The 24,085-nt window shown below is 40.1% G+C and overlaps 1 protein-coding gene across 24 annotated transcripts in view; it reads right to left on the bottom strand.

Moving 5' to 3' along the window:
- The window catches only part of NFIA (nuclear factor I A), a 445,816-nt gene that overhangs the window by 12,691 nt on the left and 409,040 nt on the right, over nucleotides 1-24,085 (bottom strand). For 14 of the 24 annotated variants that reach the window (XM_065555395.1, XM_065555377.1, XM_065555384.1 and 11 more), the window contains one exon: nucleotides 20,244-20,335. The exons of the other annotated variants lie outside the window; for them this stretch is intronic. In XM_065555395.1, coding sequence (XP_065411467.1) covers nucleotides 20,244-20,335 — 92 coding nt within the window. The remainder of the gene's footprint in view (nucleotides 1-20,243; nucleotides 20,336-24,085) is intronic. 24 annotated transcript variants of the gene reach the window in all.

Here is a 24,085-nt window from a genome sequence, read left to right as displayed (position 1 = left end):
GGAAATAAAACAGAGTGAATCTTCTGGTTGTCCAAAGTCTAAGTACAGTATAGGCCACCCGCCAGTATGAGCATGTTTGCACAGCCTCAAAAAGATAAAAATCCTCCCTGGAGGGGCATAAGTCTCTAGGCGAGGTGTACAGTAGCTCTGTATCCAATAACTTTTGTGAGAATGCCAATTGTGGCAAACTGTATTGAATTATGTGCAATAATTTTGTAATATGGACTTCTGGCTGCTGACTACTAAAAATGCATAGGAGTCCATACCACTACTATCTTGGGACTTCAGTTAAGAGTTCAATTTACTTCAGTTAAGAGTTCTTCTTGGTTCAAACCTCAGGTTGGAAATAACTAGTGCTTTTACCCCTTAAAGTCACCCTAGCCCCTCCAAAACCTTTTACAAACATACTAATGCAGTAACTGTTGCTGTTGTTCCAGACATCTGAACATTTCAGCGAGTGTCCCAGCTGGCCCCAGATGTTTCTTAAGCATAAAGCAATGTTCTGAGCTGTAGACCCCCTGCCTTCAGAACCTGAAGAACAGAGGATTAAAGGTTGACTGAACTGTGACATTCACATTTAGTCTGAATATAATACAGTAAAATTTATCAATGGCAAACGTTTGAAATGTAATCCAGCCAGCAGACCAGGCACTCTGAAGATGATGTATAAATTATGTATGGTAACTTAAGATCTAAATTAGATCTAGGAGAAGAAAACTTTCCCCATTCCCTGACTCTAACTAAAAGAAAGTGATCGCACAATAAATCCATTTGTATTTTATTTTAGTTTTATGTTTGCTTTTCAAGGCAAGGGCTGTTTTATTTTATTTTGGTAACATTTTGTGAAAGAGAGAGGTTTGAATTTTTTACCTCGTTTCTAAAAAGTTAAGAGAATGAGAGCCCTTTTGTTTATTACTAAGTTGACTTTGAAATAGGCAAAGTAGGTCTTCTACACTTCACGGCAAACAGTGAAAGCTGGCCATGGCTAAACCGCAAACCAGTTTATACGGGGGGTAAAAAGGAAGAAGAAGAAGAAGAAGAAAAAAGTAGTCAAGCAAATGAGAGAGAAAGAGAGAGAGAAAGAAACAATCCCATTTTGGTTTTTGTTAGCGGGCGGCTAACTACATAGATCAGAGACTTTTCAAAAAATAAAAACCCCCACTGTACACAAAGCACAGGAAAATGTAAGGAAAAAAGGAAAAAACTAAAAGCAGCTTAGAATGTGTTAACTCTGCCATTCTGTCAGCTTAAAGAGTATTTTATGCTTGATCAACAGCTCTCTTTTATTATGCTTTTCTTTCATTCATTCAAGACATCAAAGAATTGAACCACCAGTGTACCTGATCTGCTAGAAGAACTTGTAAGGGTGTTCTAAAGAAACGGGGGTAGTGGGAGCCAGACACCCCTGCGGACAAGGCAGTTCAAAGAGAATATTCCAACAATGATTACATTTTGTAAATCTTTTTACGAAAGACAGCTTACTTCCTGCTTTTTCATGAAAAATAGGTTCTATCCATTAAAGTGAGCCCACAGTATGAAAATTACTTGAGATCTGAGGTACAGCAAGGGGATTAAGGCGAGCTGAGATCTTTCAGAGACTTCCAATGGGTTCTCTAATATTTTTTGCTACCATAAAGTTTTCTGATTGGAATACAAACAGTCTTGCTGGTGGCGGCAGTGCAGCTAAGACATTTGAACAAACTTTCAACACATTATAAAAAATGATTTTGTAGTATTCCAAACAGTCCAGGCTAAAGTCATCTCAAATCTGCCAGACATCCCTAATCTAAAATACAGCACACAAAGCCAAGCCAGCTGTTTACTTTTCAAAGGCTGTGGTGGTTTCTGCATTGATAAACCTCAGACACATGGAAGGGGATTCTAGCCAGGCCACACTGCACTGCCCTGTCATCTTTACATATAGTCATAGAACAAAAAAGGTTATTAAAGCAAACACTGAAGTATCTTGCACCAAAAGATCCTCTATGTGGATATTTCCTGCATTATTGCCAAAAAGATGCAGTTTTTTCATCCATCCAATTCAAACTTTCATTAAAAACACTGATTTGACGACTAAAAATGGTTTGGTTGTACTCAGAGATGACCACAGCATGACCCAGCAGACAAATATAGCCTGCAAGGTTCTACAAAGTGGCCTGCAGCTGCCCTCATCTTTAATATAATTTGGTCCATTAATAATAGTTCAAGTAAACAACACTCCACTTGAACTGAACAGAAACACTGCATGCTGGGTCCTGTAGATGGTGTCAACTGCACCTTTGTGTTAAACATGCCAGCAACCCTGGACTCCCTGAGTTACACTTCTGTATCTTCTGTTGCAAGGAAAACCAGGAATCCAAAACACTAATTTTAGCAAAGAAGTGAATACATAATTAAAAAAACATTTTGGATTAAAATGTAAATGTTTTTTTAAATTCTATCAGCTTTACCAGTTATCTATAAATGTCCACAAGGCTTATTCTACCACAGGTACAGTTGCAATTTATCAAAGGAGAATAGTAGTTTAACATTTATTTAATTAAATCCTACCTATTTCCTTCCCCTTTTGCTATAAAGAATATATCTAGATTTAGATCTACCCATATTCATATAGAACAAACTCACAAAGGAGCACTATATATATATTGTGATTACGAAAAACAATATGATATGACTTTATAACATTTCAATAGGAACAATTCCTGGTTTTAAAACCATTATGAGCTTATCAGCTTCTTAATCAAAATATCTTTGATTTTCCCCTTAAAATTACTAAACACCCTCTTACACATTATACTAGGGATGTTCTGTAATCTTCTTCCAATTTGATGCAACAGGAATATATTTCCAAGTCACTTTGCACTCTACCCAAAATTAAATATGCAGGAAAGTTTAGGATAGAAATCTGTTTCTCACTGGCCCCTCTCTCCCCTTCCCCACACCCCTTAGTGCTGGTACCATACTAGCAGCAACATGGTTTCCTGTTATACAGCGCAATGCTTTCTGTCCAGTTCTACGGGAACACATTTGCAAGTTCAAGTTCAGGTTTAAACTAAATAAAACGCTTCTCAGGAGTCTATAGCCAGCCCTCATTTACATGTGATCTCTCTGAACCTCTTCTGCGTTAGCTCGCTCTGTTTCCAGGGCCCACCGAAGGAATGTTTTACAGTTAGAGCCTGCAGTGCTTTCTCAGGCATTTTAGACCCAGAGGCCCAAGTTTCAAGCTGCAGTATTAAAAGTTTCCACAGAACTGCTGCAGAGAGAGAGAAGGAGGGAGGGAAAGAAGGAGAACAATATCTTCTTAATTATCTCTAGATAGATCTACAGTTAAAGTATTACTTTTTAAAGGGACATAATTTATTCTGGAGGTCCAGTATTATAACAGCCAGCATGTACTTTCACCACACTGTAACCCTCTCTGTTCTTCATTGTACTCCCTGCTCTTGTTGTTTTTTTGCAAAATTCTTTGTTACCAAGCCCCCTATACTGTACTCACAGTTTTATTCAATTTAAGCCAGCCCCTGCCGTCCTGAGACATGCAAAGCTCCCATTGAAATCTGAGGAGTTTTGCCTATATCAGGACTACAGGAACAAAGTCCTTAAAATCCAAGATTTATCTAAACTTCTTTACTTTTATTGCTTTAGACAATTAGAGGAAAACACACACACACAAAAACCCAGTCAGGGCCTCCCAAGTTATATTTGTGGCTTGGCAGCTTAGAAACACACACACACACACACACACATGATTTGCCTCTGGAACTCTCACTCCTCAGTTCAGTGCCAACTGGGAGCAATGATGGAGAATGAGATTATATTACTGAGCCAGGGAGAATGTGCAGAGTCCGGAGGTGGGGTGCGGAGGGAGAGACAGAGGTGTTTGAGGGGGCTGGCTCTCTGTCTGCCTGCAAGTTGCTACAAAGACTCAGCCTTTTGGCTCTGACAGTACTTAGGAGAAAGGCTAGTTATTGCCAATCTTCTCAAAAACAGGGAGAGTGTCATGGAAGAAACAATCTAAGAGCTGTATCTGAGGGGAAAAAAAACGTGTAGTGTAAACTGGAAGGGAGGGTAAACCCCCTGCATCCGTATTAAAACCAGCACACAACTCAAACCCCTCTGAAAACTCTCTCTGGGACTGAATGTTCCAGGTGTGTGTGTGTGGTGTGCATGTGATGAGAGGATAGGTTGGGGGTGTTTATGTCTGATGATTGGACTCCATAATTTTAGAATATTTTTATATTGCAGTAGCATCCCAAGATGCTGATCAGGATCAGGGCCGGCTCCAGGCATCAGCGCAGCAAGCAGGTGCTTGGGGCGGCCAACGGAGAGGGGCAGCACGTCTGGCTCTTCGGCGGTGGGTCCCTCAGTCCCTCTAGGAGGGAAGGACCTGCCGCCGAATTGCTGCCAAAGAATGAAGCTCCGATCGAGCCTTTTTTTTTTTTTTTGCCGCTTGGGGTGTCAAAAACGCTGGAGCCGGCCCTGATCAGGATCAGAGCCTCGTTGTGCGAGGTGCTGTACAAACACATAGAAAGACATGGCATGTGCCCTGAGGAGCTTACAATCTCATGGTTATATCACCTAGCTATGTGCACAACCAGAATGTTAAAAAAGTATTGGGGTATGTTTTGCCCTGGATCTAGGAATTACTGATTTCTTGTAGGCATCACAGCAGATGTGGGTCATGAGGAGGGATTTGAAGGAGGAGAGGGCTTGCAGACTACTTTAAAGAAGGAGCTCCATGTGTAAGAGTAACACAGATGAGAGCACGAAGATGGTTGTAGGAAAAGCAAACAAATGAGCAGTCCTGGTTGGCATCGCTGAGAGCAAAGGAGGCATGAACGTCACAATAAGAGACAAAGCAGATAAACACGGAAGAAGAGAGTTGTGAAGGGTTTTGAAAATAAGGATACAAAGTTTGAACTTGATGCAGTAGGAAAAGGGAAACTAGTGGATGGACTCAAAGAGGGGTGGCTGTGACAGGCAGGTCAGACAATCTTAGCTGTTTCATTTTATAAGGACTGGCAGAAGGACAATATGGGTATCAGGGCATCCAGGGGAAGGAGGTTAAGTAATCAAGACATGAGATTAACCACTGTAGAAGTGTGTACAGAAAGAAAAGGTCGGGTATTAGAAATGTTAATGAGAGAAAAGCACCAGGGTTTTGACATGATGTGGGTGTACTGGGCAAGGGAGAGGGAGGAGACAAAGATGACCATAAAGGCCTGAGCAACAGAGAGGACGGTGACGTTGTCAATAGTAATAAAGAATGTTTAGTCTTCTCCAGACTAAACAAACCCAATTTTTTCAGTCTTTCCTCATAGGTCATGTTTTCTAGATCTTTAATCATTTTTGTTGCTTTACTCTGGACTGTCTCCAATTTATCCACATCTGTCCTGAAATGTGGTGCCCAGAACTGGACACAATACTTCAGCTGAAGCCTTATCAGTGTGAAGTAGAGCAGAAGAATTACTTCTCATGTCTTGCTTACAACACTCCTGATAATATAGCCCAGAATGATGTTTGCTTTTTTTTGCAATAGTGTTACACTGTTGACTCATACTTAGCTTGTTAGTCATTATAACCCCCAGATCTCTTTCCACAGCACTCCTTCCTAGGCCGTCATTTCCCATTTTGTATGTGTGCAACTGATTGTTCCTTCCTAAATGGAGTACTTTGCATTTGTTCTTATTGAATTTCATCCTATTTACTTCAGATCATTTCTCCAGTCCAGATCATTTTGAATTTTAACCCTATCCTCCAAAGCATTTGCAACCCCTGCCAGCTTGGTATTGTCCGCAAACTTTATAAGTGCACTCTCTATGCCATTATCTAAATCATTGATGACGATATTGAACAGAACCAGCCCCAAAACCAATCTCTGAAGGACCCCACTTGATATGCACTTCCAGCTTGACTGTGAACCATTGATAACTATTCTTGGGGAACAGTTTTCTAACTATTTATGCACCTACCTTATAGTAGCTCTATCAGGGCTATATTTACCTAGTTTTTTTATGAGGTTATGCAAAATAGTATCAAAAGCCTTACGAAAGTCAAGATATACCCCATCTACTGCTTCCCCTCATCCACAAGGCTTGTTACCCTGTCAAAGAAAATTATTAGGCTGTTTTGACATGATTTGTTCTTGACAAATCCATGTTGACTATTATTTATCACCTTATCTTCTAGTTGTTTTCACACTGCTTGATTATTTGCTCCATTATCTTTCCAGGTACAAAAGTTAAGTTGACCGGTTTGTAATTCCCCGAGTTGTCCTTATTTCCTTTTTTATAGATTGGCACTATATTTGGCCTCTTTCGGTCCTCTGGAATCTCTCCTGCCTTCCATGAGTTTTCAAAGATAATCACTAATGGCTCAGATATCTCCTCAGTAAGCTCCTTGAGTATTCAAGGATGCATTTCATCAGGCCCTGCCAACATCTAACTTATCTAAGTAATTTTTAACTTGTTCTTTCCAAATTTTAGCCTTAGATCATACCTCATTTTCACTGATGTTCACTATGTTAGATATCTGATTGCTACTAACCTTTTTGGTGAAAATTGTAACAAAAAATTCATTTAACACTTCTGACATGCCCACATTTTCTGTTATTGTCTTTCCCCCCTCATTGAGCAGTGGGCCTACCCTGTCCTTGGTCTTCCTTTTGCTTCTAATATATTTGTAGAATGTTTTCTTTATGTCTCAAGTTAGTTTCATCTCATTTTGTGCCGTGGCCTTTCTAATTTTGTCCCTACATGCTTATGGTTTGTTTATATTCATCCTTCATAATTTGACCTAGTTTCCACTTTTTGTAGGATTCTTTTTTGAGTTTCAAATTTATAATGTTACTGTATTATAAAAGTGTATCAAATGAGGTTTTATGAAAGCCTAGGACACACTGGTGATTAAGATCATTGTGAAATATATGTATTGACATTATATAAGGAATTATGAATACTCATTGATACTGTGATTTACAGACTGTGACCGAACAAAGGGAGAATTAGATTTTACCCAGGCAGGAGGGAAGATAGCTCTCCACCTGTCTCCAATGAAATTACACAAGGTATGACCCAAAACAATAGAAGTCCCAGTTACATAGAAATCAGGCGGGGACTGGGAAGACCACAGGGAGGGAAGAACAGCATAAGGTCATCCTGCCTTTTGAAGTAAGGCCATCGTTGGGGTTCATCACTAAACAGACACAAGGCAACAGAGCTCTTGCAAGCTGAGAAAGATGGGTCCTTCAACCAAGGGAGGGACTGAAGTCTCCGGGGATTGAATATAGGTGAGAAATCTGCTTAGGCAAAGATCTTTCACCTTAGGAAGACAAGGGAACCCAGCACTTTTTACTTCTGTGGAAGGTCCTGACTGAGGGAAGGTCAGATATGGCAGTAAGAAGGAAGACTGGCAAAAAAACCCATTTTGAACAAAGCCTGTTATCTTGCTAGATTAAGTTTTAGACTTTTAAGTGCATATTTTTACTTTTATTTGCTTGTAACCATCTTGATTTTTATTTCTTTTACTTGGCATCACTTCGCCTATTTCTTACTGTTAATAAATTTGTTTTATTTTTACTATAAACCAATTCAGTGCCATGCTTGCAGGGAAGGGTGTACTTATCACAATTAAGTTAATAAGCTGTAATGTGTTTGGGTCTCTTTAACGGCGCAAACAAACTTTATTATTTCTCTGAGTGGTCCAGGAGAGGGATGGACACTTCAGGAAAGACTTTTGGGGGAGTTTCGGGACAGGAGTGTGTTGGAGTCACCCTGCAGGTAGTAACCAAGACTGGTGGAAGCCAGAAGGCTGCCACTGTGCTATAGGAAGGCTGCTGGAGTCAAAGCTGCTGATCCAGGAATGTAGGGCTCCCAGGCACTCGAGGTCTGACATGAATGCTTATCTGCTGGCGGTCACTGTCCAGGCTGAGCCACAGCAACAGAGCATTTAAGGCACCCAGGGTTTCAGGGCAGACAGTGACACAACCACTCACTGGTCTGGATTCCATCCCAGAACTCGACAACTGTATCCCGCTAAACTGAACAAACTACTCTGAGAAAAGTTCAAGGCCATGCACAATACCTCGGTTTAATTCCTGGGATCAGTTGGGTCTGCTGAAACAGCCTTAGAGGATGGACCAAGGAACAGCTCATATTACACTGCAGAGACCATCTGGCCCAGCTAGACATGGCCAAATAAAGTCCAATGCAGCTCTCGTTGGCCAACAAAGGTCACAATGATACAGGATCTTGGTGACTGAGATGAGGAAAAGAAACTATATTGAGGACTAAGGAGTAGGGAGTCTTCTATTAAAGAATATGAAAGACGTTCAGTACATCACCAGTCTCTGAATGAAGAAATACTGTATTAGATATGGCTGACTAACGGGGTTAGAGTTTTGGCCCATGATAAGTGATTTTCAAACATATTATGATGTGCCAATAAAACTAGTGGTAGATTTCAAGTCATTAAAAGTCAAAATATGAGAGTTTCCTGATTCATTATCATAGTTTCGTAATATTTGTGTATATAGCAGGGGAAATGGATTAATACTAATTATCAAGTTTAGTAATAACTAATTAAACTATCTCAATTTACTTAATACTGTCAGAGGAAATAGACAAAATTACCACTGTAAATGCTGAACTTTAAATCAAAGATTCCGCTTCGCTGTTTTATGAATCACTGTGTGTGCTGCTCTACAATGAAAAGACACTTTTTAACAGTAGCACCCTTGTACTCAATAACCAGGCTCCTCAGTTGTATTTGGAATCTTAGCTCCTTATTTTAAATATTTACTGCATTTACTCCTTACAGTTCTGAAAAAGCCAACAGTGCTGTGGGAGAATGAACTGGATCCTAGCCTGGCTCATGCAATATCAACACAATTGTTAATATAGTTCCAACTGGAGACAATGGCATTACACAGGTGGCACAAAGTGCAGAACTTTAAGGTCGTGGAGCTGCAGAAGTATAAGTGAGAAAATTTGGTCTGCAGAAGCTTAATTTTTTTGGAGGAACCAGAAAGAACATAGCTTGATTTACAGACCCCAGGTTGAGCTTACAAGTCTGGTAAGTTAGAATAAAACATCTCTGTACTTATAAACTGAATACATTTTCTCTGGGATCACTCAGGGATAATAAATATGGAGCCACATGATGCAATTTTTACAGAGACACTTTTCACAGTAAAGCTGCACTCTCAGTCTTTTCCTGCAAAGAAAATGGGAATTTTAACCTTTGTCTTAACTTCTCTGTGAAAGGTGAAAGTTATCCAGTCTGCGTCACACAATTATTCATAAGCAGAATATAATCATAGATTTAAAAAAAAAATCAAGGAATATTGTATAGCAGTTCCCTAAACTAACTCCTACAGATGCATCTATTCCAGCTCCCACTACCATTGACTTCAATGAAGGAAAGACGGCCCGATAGCTTAGATTTATACAGCAACCTTTAACCCAAAAGACCACAAAGTGCTTTATATAAATTTTAAAAAACCATCGGCCAAATTAGCATGCAAATAAAGACAAAAAAAATATTGTGCGTACAAACTGGATACATAAGCACCTAACTCTATGCACTGCCTCTTATGTATGACATTCCTCTCTTCTGTCTTATTACAATGTTGTAGCTAAATCGAAGTACAGAATAATATACGTAAATTTGTATACAGGGGCTGCATTTCACTGACGGATGAAGTGATTTCCATTTATGATATGTAATGAACATGTGCTCTTAAAACATTTGGTCACATCCATTAGCATGTGCAAACAGTGGTATTTGTACACAGTGTCAGAGCTTGTTCATGAAAATGAATATACCTGAAGATTTTGCATTTATAGTTTTACATGGATTGTGGAAATTTGGATATTAATAATATTCATATTGCATATTATAAAGTTAAGGTTACAAAATGTTTTTGGTTATAGCCCCTTTATTTCTCATGATCAGAATTTTTCCCCAAATTCACCTTTTGGGGGGTAAATTTTTAAACTGTCCAAGAGTTCTCTCTGCACAATAGGGAATTTTTGGGGAAAGTTTGAGGAAAATCCTTTCAGCTGATTCTGAGTTAGGCGAGAGTGAAATAAAGGCGTTTTTGTTATTTCAAAAACAAATTAACTACACTTTTTTTTTTAACTGACTACATCAAAACCAGCTGAAGTTTGAAAGCTGAAACGTAACAAAGTTTGAGTAGTCCACCCCAAGTATCACCTAGCTGTGACTTAACTAGTTGATTTAACCTAGTTGTGACTATTTGAAAAATGCATGCTGAGTATGTGCATTACAAAATGTCTTTAAGTTTGCAGGCATCACTTTCAGACATGAACACAGAACATGCATAAAACACGCTTAGTGGTCCCAGCTCCTGCCTCCTCCTCCTCCTTTACCCTCTTTACATTAACGTGGAATAATCTGGCTCTTGTCAGTGAAGTACAGGGGTTTGGGGGATGAGAAATTTACTGCCTTACCAAGGTGCCTCTTCTCTGGCTTATGTTTATAAAATATATACGAACGTATTGTTTTGGTCCATTCCTGTAGAATGCTATCTTGGTTGTTAAGGGCAGAGAATCTACCTGTAGAGGTGTCTACCTCAGTTCTTGGCCTCTCTGTTGAGACCACTAACAAAAGATGTCAGTTGCAGTAGTGATGGTTTTTGTGATGTTAACACATGTCCATTGAGAACTAGGCAGAGACCATGGCCTTTAATTTTTGAACTTTACTGTATTGTATAGTGTGGTCCTAATCCTTGACTGTAGAATATTTAGTGAGGAGTCACTAATATATATACAGCAGATGGCAAAAATGTTAATGCTCCAGTAAAAGGAAAAGCCATGTAAGTGCTGACCTTTTCCATCCAGGTCATACGTGACACCTATTTGGTTTTGTCAGATTGTGTGGAATTTATAGAGCACATATAGGTATCAAATGTGAAAGCTGAACTACCATAAAATGTCTTTCAAAGGCAGTCATTTCCAAAACCCCTTGTAAAAAATCAGGTGTCTTTTTAATGACATTATATGCACACGTTCTGTATATAGATTTTAAAGGCCTCCATTAGCCCTCTTTGTAAATCCCAATCACTTATTAAACAGCAGATCTTAAACCACTACTACTAGCAAAATGTATTTTACAGAAATCAGGCTAGGCATATAAATTGTTACCATTACATAGATACAGTGACTTCTTGCCAAGGTTTTAGAATATTCTAAAGATCTCCTCACTTCTTTTTTCTCTTGTGTACTCCTCTCTGCCTGACTCCCAAATCAACAATATTGATAGCATATTGTCAATCAGGGAAATGTGATTTAGTAGTACCCTAAAGCAGTCATGAAATAAGAGAAGGAAGAGAAAACTTGCTCAAGTCCACACCACTGGTGTGAGATCAGTGTTTTCCATAATATGCTTGCAGTCATGTAGCACCCTAACTGTCACAATTAATAATGTAGGAGCTGATTAACTTAAGTAAAGTGTTCTCTGCTAGGTAAACACATAAAGATCTACAGGGCAAAAAAAGGAAAGAAACAACAAAACATTTTTTTTAATGTGGACACGTGCTTGCTTTCTATTCTGCTCTTGTAACAATTACTGTACTAGCCACTCTGACAGAGTCAATAAATCGATGTGGGACCTGATGCAGCAGTCAGGCAGACTAATCCAATGCACCGTTATCTGCAATGGAGGCTGGGGGCAGGGGTGGGCAGGAAATCAGCTAAGACAAATAAAAGTAGTAAGAGGGACACAACTGGAGTCTCACCTTATGATTGTATGTTTGATGTGTGTGTGTGTGTGTGTGTGTGTGTCTGTCTGAAAAAATTTGCAACTTTGCAAGTGGAAAGAGTTTGAGCAGCACGCACTGTATTACCAAAGTCCCTGTAGTATTTCAGTCAGTCACAGGAATCTGCAATTCAATGAGGATCACCACCCCATTAAAGTTAACTGTGTCAGCTGTGTATCTGATGAAACAAACAGTCACAAAGTGTGTTCTGAGGCATGGAACTTCTTTTGCACCTATTACTTTAAATTCTTTTGGATCATCTAACTGATTTGATGGCAATCCTCCCTACCCATCCTCCTCCTCAAAAAACAAATGAACAGATCAACCCCCCCCCCCACCCAAATGTTATTAGTTTTAAAAGTTGTTCTAGAAACCTGGGAGGCCTTCTCTATGCATTCTATGCCTAGTTCATATAGCATGCAACTATGAACACAGGAATTGTCATGCCCCATCAGACTAATGCTCTGTCTGATTCAGTATTATGTCTCTGACATTGGCTGGTATCTTATGCTTGCTCAGAGGAAGATGCAAGAATTCCCATAAAAGAGAATCATGTAATGACTCCTCCATATGGGGAAGGTTTTTTTCCAATTCCAGGCAATTGAAATCCATTTTAAATGGTTGGCTATTAAATCCATTTTACAGAGAGAAATATGAGATATTTTTAGAGGACATTTCCTGCTGAAGATAAGACAGAAAACTGTGCTGGCTCTTTGCAGAGGTTCTTAGAGAAGGAGAATGCAGGCCATTGTTACTGTGAATTGTTGCCTTTTAGAGTAATTGTTTAACTAAAGAAAGTTTGCACAGCTTGTAGAGAATTATTCAGAATTATTCAGTAAGAAATTACATCTCCCCGTCTCATTCATCATATGTCTATATTTCCCAGCTCTCACCACCCCACACACGTACTCCCCTTCCTTTTCCCCTGCTGTGGAGCATAAGTCACACCCATAAAAGCCAAAAGAAAGGGGTGCTTTCCAAACAAGCTTCCTGTTTGTTATAAATGGGGAGAAGGGGCGAGGTGTGTGTGGGGATTATCGAGTTGAATGGCTTGGTTCGGGAAATCTGTCTATGTCTGTCGTAAATAATCATCCATAATGTTCATGGACACCGGAAGTGGAGTGCAGAGTACTGGACGCTGAAAGGGGTCAGCCTGGCATTCAAGGAGAAGGAAGAAAAGCACAGTAAAATATCCCCCTGCTTGGGAGTTACCCAATCATTTCTGGACTGGTTTGGCTCATACCTACTTTGAGGACAGGGCCACATGATGGCACTGACATGTCTTTCAGAAATCTCTATCCTTTTGGGGTAACAAGTGCTTCCCTCTCTAGACGGATACCCTTCTGATCCTGCAGAGTGAAATGCCAATCCGTGCCTCTATGCAATTACATGGGTTTTGTGTGCTGAACTGACCAGGTAGGGTGCTGAAGGTGACGAAATTCATCCCCTATTCTGAGGCCACTTTTGCATCCCCCCTGTATAAAGTGTTTGGGGCTAGCACAGCTGCTGTGAAGGCATGCACACACACTACACTGGGGGCTTGCGGCCACACAGCATTTGTGTAATCGCAGACAGCAGCCACACTGAAACCACTACTGCAGCATGCATACACATCACCCTTCCAGCCTTTGCAGGAGGAAGATCAGCTTGCCATGGAGGGATTTTTACTGGCCACAATGAAAAGGACTCCTCCAGCCCAAGCAGTAATGGAGCACCTCTAATAAAGGAGAGCTCATGATTATGAAACAGCCTCTTCACATGGTCAGCAGTTCCCTGTCATAGCTTGTTCTCTCTTTCCCTGGCTGGGCCTCATGGGAGTTCCAACAGAGCTATACCAGGAGTGCAGTGCTTGGGTCCACATCAGGGTATTGGGGCCCAACTTGCTTAAAAGCGATCTATGTTGTATGTCTCTACACCCAGAGCTTCAGGCATGGTAGGTGAGCCTCACTCCCTGCCGCTAGTGTGGGGGAAGCTCCCAGATCATTGGTTTGGAAGAAGAGCGGGCTCTGGAGAGGAGCTTTCAAACAAGGGAATGTGTTTACGAGACCTGGATGCTTTAAAATTGTATTCTGTAACCAGAGGTGGCTCCACCCTTTCATTCAAATTCTCACTCAGTGCAACCTCCACATTCCCTGCAATGGGCAGCATTTGGGAAATGGCACTGTGGGGCAATGCAGCCCCTACTGAAAGGAGAAGGTGTCCCCACACTGTGGAATCAGGAAGCAGCCTCTATAATCAAGGAACTTTGTAGCCAACACTTTGTGGGCCAGCAGCTATAGAAGTTGCTTTGTGGTGTACTCAGCTCTCAGTGGGCTGATTGGTGTAGACAGTTTCATAAAATTAGGCTTCTCTCATCTCTCTCAGTGCGCCAACACAAGACCTACTTTCAGGCTGAAGGACAAGACTGACTTGGATATGAGTAGAGTCACCAGATATATAGGAGCGACGGGCAAACAAATCTGTGAATGCTACAATGCTGTCCAAGCAGGGTAGGCTTGAATTCGTGATGGTTCAGCTCAGGACCTAGAAAACTAAAAACTGACATTTTTCCTATTGCCTTTCATATCCTCTGAGTACCTCTTGCAATGTAAAATTCACAAGCTGCTGCTACACTTTTTATGAACACAAACTGCTCTGTTAAGCAAAACCCTGGCGCAGCTGGTAGCACTTTGCAGTAGTACGGTGGAATTCTGAGCTGGGGAGTCACCTTAAACTCCCTTCTGCGAGGGCCAGCAGAAGCTGCGCACTTTACTGAGGTAATGCACAGCCCCAGGGAATGGGGGAGAGGTGTGATGAGGGAAAGCTTGTGTCGCTCATTAGAGCCCAAGAGGGTTGCTAATAAGCTTCATCAGCATCAGTCATAGATGAGACTAGTAGTTGTACTCTCCCTTTCTGTAAGGGCACAAGAGTGAGGCTGAGGTAGGAATCATGTAAGTAGCAAAATGGCTACTCCCCACAACATGTTACATGTTTTACTTATTAAGAGAAACATTTTTGCAATGATTTCTTTTTCCATATCCTGCCAATGGAAATTGGATACAAAACAGCCAGGTGGCATCAGCTGCAGGAATAACAGCTCTCTAGGAACTGCACTAGCTTTCTAGACCTCTGGGTCCATTTCACGGTGTTGACTTTGTTCTATAAAGTTCCATACAGTTAGGTCCTAGTGACCTGAAAGGCTGCCTTTCTGCTCCCAATGAGCTGCCAGGCAGCTGAAGTCAGTTGGGTCACCTGTGTGACATTCCCTAGAATTAGATGACTGAATGTTATCACTGGAGAACCATCTACTCTAGAATTTCTTCTCTCGCTTGTCTGACAGAGCCCAACCTACAGGGCACAGTAAAAGGCACATCTCTTTTCTCAGGCCTTTGCTTGAAGATGGTGCCAGTCAAAAATTACAGGGAGGTTGTTTTTTTGGGGGGGGAGGAGGAAGAGGAGTGGGAAAAAGTCTTTCCTTTGTCTCTTAACAAGAAGAAAGCTATCATGTACTAGGTTGTTAGATCTGCATATACACTTGAGTTAGAAGATAGGCAATGTTATATAAAGATAAAATAAAGTTTTCTTAAAACAAAGAATACAAAGGTATTCCCAACTAGCATAGAAGAAACTGAGGATAATAGAAGACCTAAAGAAGCTATATGTCCTAGTAATATAGCACATACATACAACCCCTTCCCTTGGGGGGACAGACCCCACCCTTAATTATCCGTAGGGAAGGGTAGCCCTCTTATAGAATTTTCTTCCCAGCATGCCTTTCTAGCCCTTTAAATCTGGCAATACCAAGCAGCTCCAGCCTTAAAGTTGCCATTTTGTGAGTGTTTTATCTCTCTTCTTAGTAAGTACTCGGCTATGTTTTTTCTATCTTATTGCTGAGGAAAGGATGCAACTTTCTTCTTTCGATAGCTTTTATTTCCATATGCCCCCTGCATTGCAGCAGTGGGTAAAAATGTGTTTTCTGCTACCATGACATGTTTGTAGTATGATTCTACTTTGGGAATTAGATGGTACAGTCTGAGAAACAGGAACAGATTTACCTTGATTCTATCCTCGAAGTGGTGTCCTCTTGAGTCAGTATCTGCTCCTATGTTAACAAAGAGCTGGAAGCTAACTAAGATGAATCAAATGTAAAATAGAGCATTGGGATATCAGGCAGTGACTTTAAATTTAACTGGTGTCTTTCTTTGAAGTATTTTCTTCAGAGGAAATTTGGTGGCATTCTCTTTCCATTAAACCAGCAAAGAAGCAGGGCATTTGAAATTCTGTCTTCTCAAAAGCTCCTTGACCAACTATGGCCAGTTGTCTGTTGTGTGAAGAACACTACTGTGTTTGCTGTACCAGGGCTCTTTATCAGTGTTTAAGCTGCAAGATTTATGCACTGCTACACTTAGCTACAGGTTAAATGGACTAGAGGTGGTGTGGATCAGAAATTGATTCTGCCAACTGAAATGCAACTTCTAATGAGCTGAGGTGTGTGTGAAGTGGCTGAAAAAACTTTGCCTGGTAATCAAAGTTTGGTGGGCAAGGAGCTGTAGGAAACTGAATTTATATGGCTCCCAACCCATCAGAATGGAAAACAACTTATATTTTTTTCAGCCAGCCTTACAGATTGACAAACACTGGTTAAAAAATAACCTGCCTGAGTCTACATATTGGTCCCAAAAAAACAAGCTGCTAGGTTAGACTGATTATGCTGACCACATGTTCTTTGCTTCATTATTTTCTGCAGCAAGAGAGAGAGACATTATTTGTTTTATAGGAGTGTAGTAGCTTCCAGAAGGTTAGCCCCTGATTAATATGATGGTACTTTCCATTTCCTCTGCCACTTTTTTCTTTTTACAAGACTATGCCAACACAAGAAATGTATCTGTTACTTAGTCATGCGGTATCCGGACCAGCTTGCTTTTGAAATAGTAGACTGTGTATCCCAGGCATACTGTATTTCTGATTTGCATATGGCAAAGGCAGCTAAGCTGAAGACCTTGTATTGCTTACAAGTCAGGCCGCTAAAGTAAATGATTTATCAAGCGAAGGTTACAACACCTGTGCCTTTTTGTCATCAAATAAGGCCCAGGCCAACTGAAGTGATTCTTCTAATAGCCCAAATAGTAATTCAGTTTTAAATAGCCCTAAAAATGGGACCATACTGTAGTAAGCTGCTGGTGCAGAACAGTGATAGATGGGGGAAGTGGAGGGAGTGTATCTAGATTTGCACAATTGTTTGAACTGCTATAAAAACCTCTCCTTTTGAAACTTTAGTCTTCTCTGGGCTTCTACATGAACACTTACCAAACCAGTTATTTGTCTGATTTTTCTGCCCCAGATCTGTCCTGGTGCAGTAGGTATATCTACAACAAACTATGATGATGAAATATTCACTTTTCTATTTAAAATGTCTTCCTTAATGACTCACATTTAAGGACTTTTGGAATTAATTAGAACAGAGTGTTAACAGAAATGTCCATTGCTGATTTTTGTAATGGCCACTAAAAAAGGCATGTTCCTACCTTCTATTGTTTTAAGAAGAGGAAAAATAATTCCTGCGCCAGGCCAACAATGTTGTTGTTGTTGTTGTTAGTTTGTCCACTATCTTATTTCACTGCTGTATGAGCCTCTTGCACATCCAGGTATGTGAAATGTACGTTCTACTAAATAGCACTTGCACGTCACTGTGGACATGTTTAATTCTGTAGCAACTTTGAGATTGATGAATATGGGTATGCAGTCTGACACAGTTTAACAGCTGCAAAATGGGAAGAAAATATGGTGCTTTTGAAAAGTTGTCTCTAAAATTTTGTCATTTCTCAAAGTTTCTATCTGGATCGGAACTTCCATGAAGGTCAGGAGTGTTCAAATCCAGGCTTTTGGTTTGGGCCCAGCTCTAGAATGGAGATGAACCATTAGAGTTACGTTAGGAGAAAATGGAGTTTCTAGACTTCTGCTGAAGCAAAAGTAACATTAAAGTTACTAGCTTGACGCTCAGAAGTATTGAGTGTTCACCTCTCCCACTGAACTCTTGGAGCTGTGAGTGTTGGCATCTCTCAACATCAGGACATACAATTCTTAACCTGACTACTGAATGCACTGTAAAATTCCTGATGGGAAATAGCAACACCAGCCACTTTCCATATATTAGTGTTTCATTTGTTTTTATTTTTATATTTTGAAAATATCCTAAGGGACGGCTCTGATGTCCTGCAAAAATTTCATTATAACAGTGGATTTGTTTTGACAAGAAGAGTGTTAACTAAGACCCTAAACATTAACTTCTCGGTATTTTCACCCCACTTCTCTGATTTAAAACATGGTTTACTTCAGAACTGCTATATTAATAATTTCAATTCGCAGTGGGTTTTTATGGCACACTATAAATCCAGTATCACAGTGGGTCATAATGGTTATTCTAATGTACCCTGAAGTACAGTAGCACAGAGGATGCAGCTGTAGTAAGAGAGACTGGCAGTCCCCTTATCTATAGCAGCATGTTTTGCCTTAATTTGGAGTTATGCAGGGGTATTGTCATTTGCTATCCAGTATTATATAGAAGCACATACAATAGGGCCAGAACACTTTCCAATGGCCTAAATCATAACTTGCAGGGTTCAAAATTCACAGTTGTCAAATGCAAAAAAAATTTAGTTTAAAAATGCAAAGAAGTTTCATATCTTACAGATTCAGATTTTGTTATATTCCACTATGTAACAATCTGCCAGTCAGTATTGTCAGTCTTTTAGAAAAGCTATTGCAGCATTCTCCAAAGAGTTTCAAGTTTCTTGGACTCTGAAGAAAAAAGCCAAATGCTTGAAGACTTTAACAGCTCACCTTAACATTTTTGTATTTCCTTATTTCAGTGTATTTCTGTTTATTATGATCCTTTCCAAAACCACAAGAGAAATTCTATGACTTAAATGTAAAGGCGCATGGAAACTTGCCTTCTATATCGATTAAACAGGAGGTACTAAAAGGGAGGCCCAACAACTGAAAACTGGGACACAGGCTTCCCTTTACTAATGAACTAAAGAAATCAGAACTTGAAGAGTTAACCCCCCTCTCAGCTGCTAGTGTACTTTCTGTGACCCTGTTTAATGCAGGAAGGGTTTGAGATTCAATGTAGTTTAACCTGTGCTGTCGACACAGCTATAAACTAAAGCCCCTAACAAATGGTACAAAAGGAACAGATAGCAAGAAAACATTGTGCTCACAGGCATCTGGTCAAAGCCCTATAAATGGACAATTTTCAGTAATAAGTTACACAGTCATATTACACTGATAGGGTAGGCATTGATCACATCACAATGTGGATTCTGTCTTCATGCATGTCCTGAAATTGTAGCATGTGACATCTATGTAGCTATATCCTTATTATACACATCTAAGATCTGTTTCAAATTGTACAGAAGGGGATAAAAAGTAAAACTTCACCCCAGCTAAATTATTATTTTTAAATAATCACAGCCATATTAAATCATCACAAACATATTAAAAATACTTCTTAATCTTAACCTTTAAAAGCATTGTAATGTAATCAGGCAATCATTTAACTACAAGCCATAGTTGTCCTAGAACTTTAGTTCCTCTCATTTTTATACTGCTCCATGATAATGTGATATTAAGCACAGCTTTAATTTTTTTTCAACATCTGGCTAAAATTAACCACTAAAAAAACTGCCAACAACTATTTTCTTAATCAATACTAAGAATTTGATAACGCTCGGAAAAAGCACATTTAAACCCTGTCCTCCTCCTGAAGAAATAAAAATATTTGCTTGAGCTTCTGACTCAACTATGGCAAATCTCTGAATAGTCACCCCAACATCACTGCAGTGAAATATGGTGTTGGCTGCAAACAAGATGCTAGAGCTTTACATTGTTGGTTCTTTGGTTTAACTTGCATTTTAACATCTGAAGCCAAATTTTCAAAGGCCCTCCCTTAACTAGGCCTTCATAGTAGTTGTGAGCACATTGGTTTCCATATCTCCCGGGCCCCGCACCAAAAAAAAAAAAATCACCTGCATGCTCAAAATCTTGCATACAAATGGCAAATTAGAAACTGGCTCCTGTTCCCATTGAAATGACTTCAGTGGTGCAGGATTGGGCTGAAGTCCATGATTACCTGATTGGCCCATCTGGGCTTTTGCATGTGCATGTGCAAATAGATGCACTTGCAAATATGTCAGATGCAATAAAGGAATTTGAAAATTTGGCCCTAGAGGGAAAATTGCACACTAGAAGCCAATGCCTTGGAAAGCAAGAGAGTTTGGAAGAATTATGGAAGAATTATTACCATATAAGCCAATAAAACACAACAGACAAACACAAATTGTGAGTGACATTTCACCGTTGTTACTGAGACCATGTGGGTGAATTGACAGTGGTGAAGAAATGTGGCCCACTTTGTAAGGAGACATTAAAATACACAGAAGAATAACAAGCTGCACTGCATACAGAGAAGTTGAAAGCTGCCCACCTGTGTCTGTTGAGGGATATTTACAAAGCTTGGATCCCGAGGTCCAACACTGACGAATCGGTTTGCGGGGGAGGTGCTGGGTGTCGAGTAGGCTGTGAAGGGAAGGGACACGTGCGTTGAGGAAGCAGCACTAGATCACACACAAACAACACCAAACACACTGTCTCAGAGCCACCTAAGCAGATGTTTAACACAGAAATGTGCAAACGTTTTAGAGAGCAAGAATTTGATTGTAGACACTGGAAAGGTTTGCTTTAATGATGAATATATAGGCATGTACATAACTGGACTAAATGAAAGTCACTCCTTTCAACATACTCAAATAAGATGATGTAATGCATCCAGAAGAAGATGTGCTCAGTTCATCTGAACCATTTTTGTCTTTGAGAGGGGCAGGCCTCTTGGTACAAGGCTGTACAACATATACCATAGATCCTGATCCTGCAACTTTGTTCCCAGGTATCTTCACTCACATGAGTAATTCACATTGATCTCACTAAAGCTATTGATTTGAGTGAAGTTACTCATGTGTATGTTACCAGGATTGGGCCCTTATTTCATACCAGTATAGCACATTACAGGTCTGTTGCATCTTACGCGAATTTAACATGCGCGATTTCAACTTTACGCGGTCATCAAAAACAAAAAAAACAAAACCAAAAAAAGAGAAAAATAACAATTTTAATACTATACTTGTAGTGCGGGCGATTTCGCCCGCCATTGAACTCAATGGGATTTTGGCTATACGCTGTTTTCGCTTTACAGGCTAACCGCGGAATGAAACCGCCACGTAAGATGAGACAGACCTGTATACAGTTAAAGCCCTGATTTTTCCCATTGCTGGAGTCTACATGCTCTTAAGTACTCATGTGATCTGTTTGACAAACTAAGATTCCCTTGGTAAAAAAATAATGGGTTGCAGTTTGGTTGGGGTAGTAAGTGCAATCAGTCTCAAGGCTGAAACTCTTTAAAAATTGGAATGGCTCCCATAAAATGTAAAGCTATTAAGAGCAATACAAGCCAAGAACCCAAATTACTTCCAAACTTGAAGTACTTTAATGATTTTATTGTTGCTCTACATCTCTCCATTGCAACTGTCCAGAACTCAGGGCAAATCCAACCTCAATAAACTTTCAGTATGCTAAGTGTTCTGCTGGTTTGACAACTGCACACACCATCTTCTTTTCTCAGTTTTCTGTGTTTGCAGATCTAAATATGTACCTTAATAGTTATATATGATTAAGGGCCAAGGAATGCACTGTGCTGAATAAAATCCATAACATGTGAAACAATCTAATTGGCAATCTAACTCCCTGATGAAGTGGTAAAAATGGCTGTTTAAAAAAAAGGAAATCCCTTGCCAAATTCCAGTGAAGCTAAGTTTTAAGGTTACATCTCATATAGAGGAAAAATCAGGATAATTAAATATAAATAAAGATACTGAGTTGTCAGTAAAGGTGAAATGCTACTGCCTTTTTTATAAAAGCCAAGAGTTTGGTGAAAGATAGACCTTTGGTTTTGAGACTACAATATATGGCATCCTACTTGTAAAGTCATGTCTGGCTACAAGGATCAGATGTCAATAGAATGATCTTTGAGGATATGTTATCAAAGTGATGCTATTACTAACGCATGCTTGAGGAGGTCTTAAATATGGATTAGGTCCCCACCCTGTGAGAAACTGAACAATTTCAGTTCCCACTCCAATGGAATTTTAAGGTGCTCAGCACTTTTCAGAATGGTTGCTATGTTGAGTTTCTCCTCATCCCAAAACTACTGTAAAAGCTTTGCTAATATTCACACAAAACATGGTTGCCTTTCCATAATTTTCAGCAAAGATTTAATAGGAACTTAGCGCACTGTAGTGAGTTTCCGTATTTTTAAGATTATTTTTACAAGGTACTCCCTCCTGGCATGTTACCAAGTATTTCTGAGTAATTACAGCTAAACTACAAATGCAGAAATAAATGAACAAAATAGAATTTGTGATGCATACTCCTTACTTTTTCATGTGTGTTCACTTGGTAATTTAAAAAAAAAAAGCCAGTAATTCACAACGTGTGCCTGTCAATAGCGTCAGCTGTAGAGGTTCTTCTGAATGAGGCAATTTTTTTAGAAATCTATAAATTATCTTTGCTTTAACTTGCACAGCCTCTCTCCTTGTGATTTAACTGTAAGAGGCATCTAACACAGTAGTTCTCAACCAGGTACGTGTACCCCCCGGGGGTACACAGGGGTGTTCCGGGGATACATCAACACATCTACATGTTTGCCTAGTTTTACAACGGGCTACATAAAAAGCACTAGTAAAGTCAGTACAAACCAAAATTTCATACAGACAATGGCTTATTTATACTGCTCTATATACTATACGTTGAAATGTAACTACAATTTTTATATTCCAATTGATTTATTTTACAATTATATGGTAAAAATAAGAAAGTCAGCAATTTTTCAGTAGCGTGCTGTGACACTTGTATTTTGATGTCTGATTTTGTAAGCAAGTAGTTTAAGTGAGGTGAAACTTGGGGTACACAAGACAAATCAGACTCCTGAAAGGGATACAGTTGTGTGTCTGGAAAGGTTGATCTAACCAACCTTACAATCCTACACATAACAAGAATGAAGATTCTTCCTGCAGCAGCAAGAGTTGTCTTAGAGCTCAAAACTGGGCTCTTGCTATCTGGCTCTTCAGAACTTCTTTATGAGGCAAAACGTACTCACTGCAACCTTCATGTGAGTGGGTCTTTGTCCAGCTAGCTGGAAGAAAAGGGGCACTGCCTCTTTAAATGCTTCCTTACAGCACGTTGGGGGAAGAAGAGAACTTAACAGGGATGCATAGGAAGGATGGGAAGTAGCTGGGGCCAGATCAGGTCACTGCCAGGCCCTTCCTTATGACTGGAAGAGTATTTATACCCCATGCAGGCCTGGAAAGGGTCTCTTTACCAGGATTGGGCTGGCAGCACCCATCTTGGCAAAAGAATTGGGTTTCCTTTTGACCCACAGTGGGTAGTTGCCCTTTTCCTGTGGGGCTGGGAAGGAATTTTCACCCCACCACCTACGCGGGGTGGATTTTTTTTTTTTTTTTGCTTTCCCTACAGCTGGACTGGGACCTGGTGGGGTGGAGTGTAGGAGGGATTAGGTTATAATGCTGCAAATTAAGTAACACTCCTGGCACATGTCCAGTGAAGGGATATGGTTTTTGGATACAATGGACTGGAAAAGGATTTGAAGTAAAGCACCCCTTAAGAGATCTGAGTAAGTGGGTTTTGGGACTCCTACATCTTGTACAGCAGGGAGACGACCCCCTCCTTTTCGTAGCCCCCTTTAAGGGAGCTGAGGAAGTGGGGGTTAGGGGTCCTACATCTGGAACAGTGGAGAACTGACCCCCCCCCCCTTCTTGTGCTGTACAATTTGTTGCAAGGTGCTCCCAGACATTTTAAGTGAATAAAGTTGCAGCCTAATTAAACTACATCCATGGCCTCCTGTCTTTCTTCCAGCATGGATGGACAATGAGCAAATGGACCAATTGATTCTTTGGAGCAGGTGCCTCCAGGGAAACAAAGTTCATGGGTGAAGGGAAGAAACTCAGATTTACCTTCCATTTTTCAGCCATTGCATATCACTACATTGTTTTACTGTGGCAGAGCTCCACTGCAGAAAGACTTGTGTCTGCATTGTAATTCTCATGGTTTCAGGCATTGATGAACCCCAGGTAAAGATTTAGGAATGAGATGGGCATATAGCACAAGAAAAAAAAATCTGCTGCACTTCAGTAAACTACAGTGATGACTAGAGTGAATTCTGGCTTCAGGATTCCATGGCAGGCCATAGTACTATGT

This window comes from Chrysemys picta, chromosome 8, assembly GCF_011386835.1.
Source record: "Chrysemys picta bellii isolate R12L10 chromosome 8, ASM1138683v2, whole genome shotgun sequence".
In the NCBI taxonomy this organism is placed as follows: Eukaryota; Metazoa; Chordata; order Testudines; family Emydidae; genus Chrysemys; species Chrysemys picta.
This window is presented reverse-complemented; position numbering and strand designations above follow the sequence as displayed.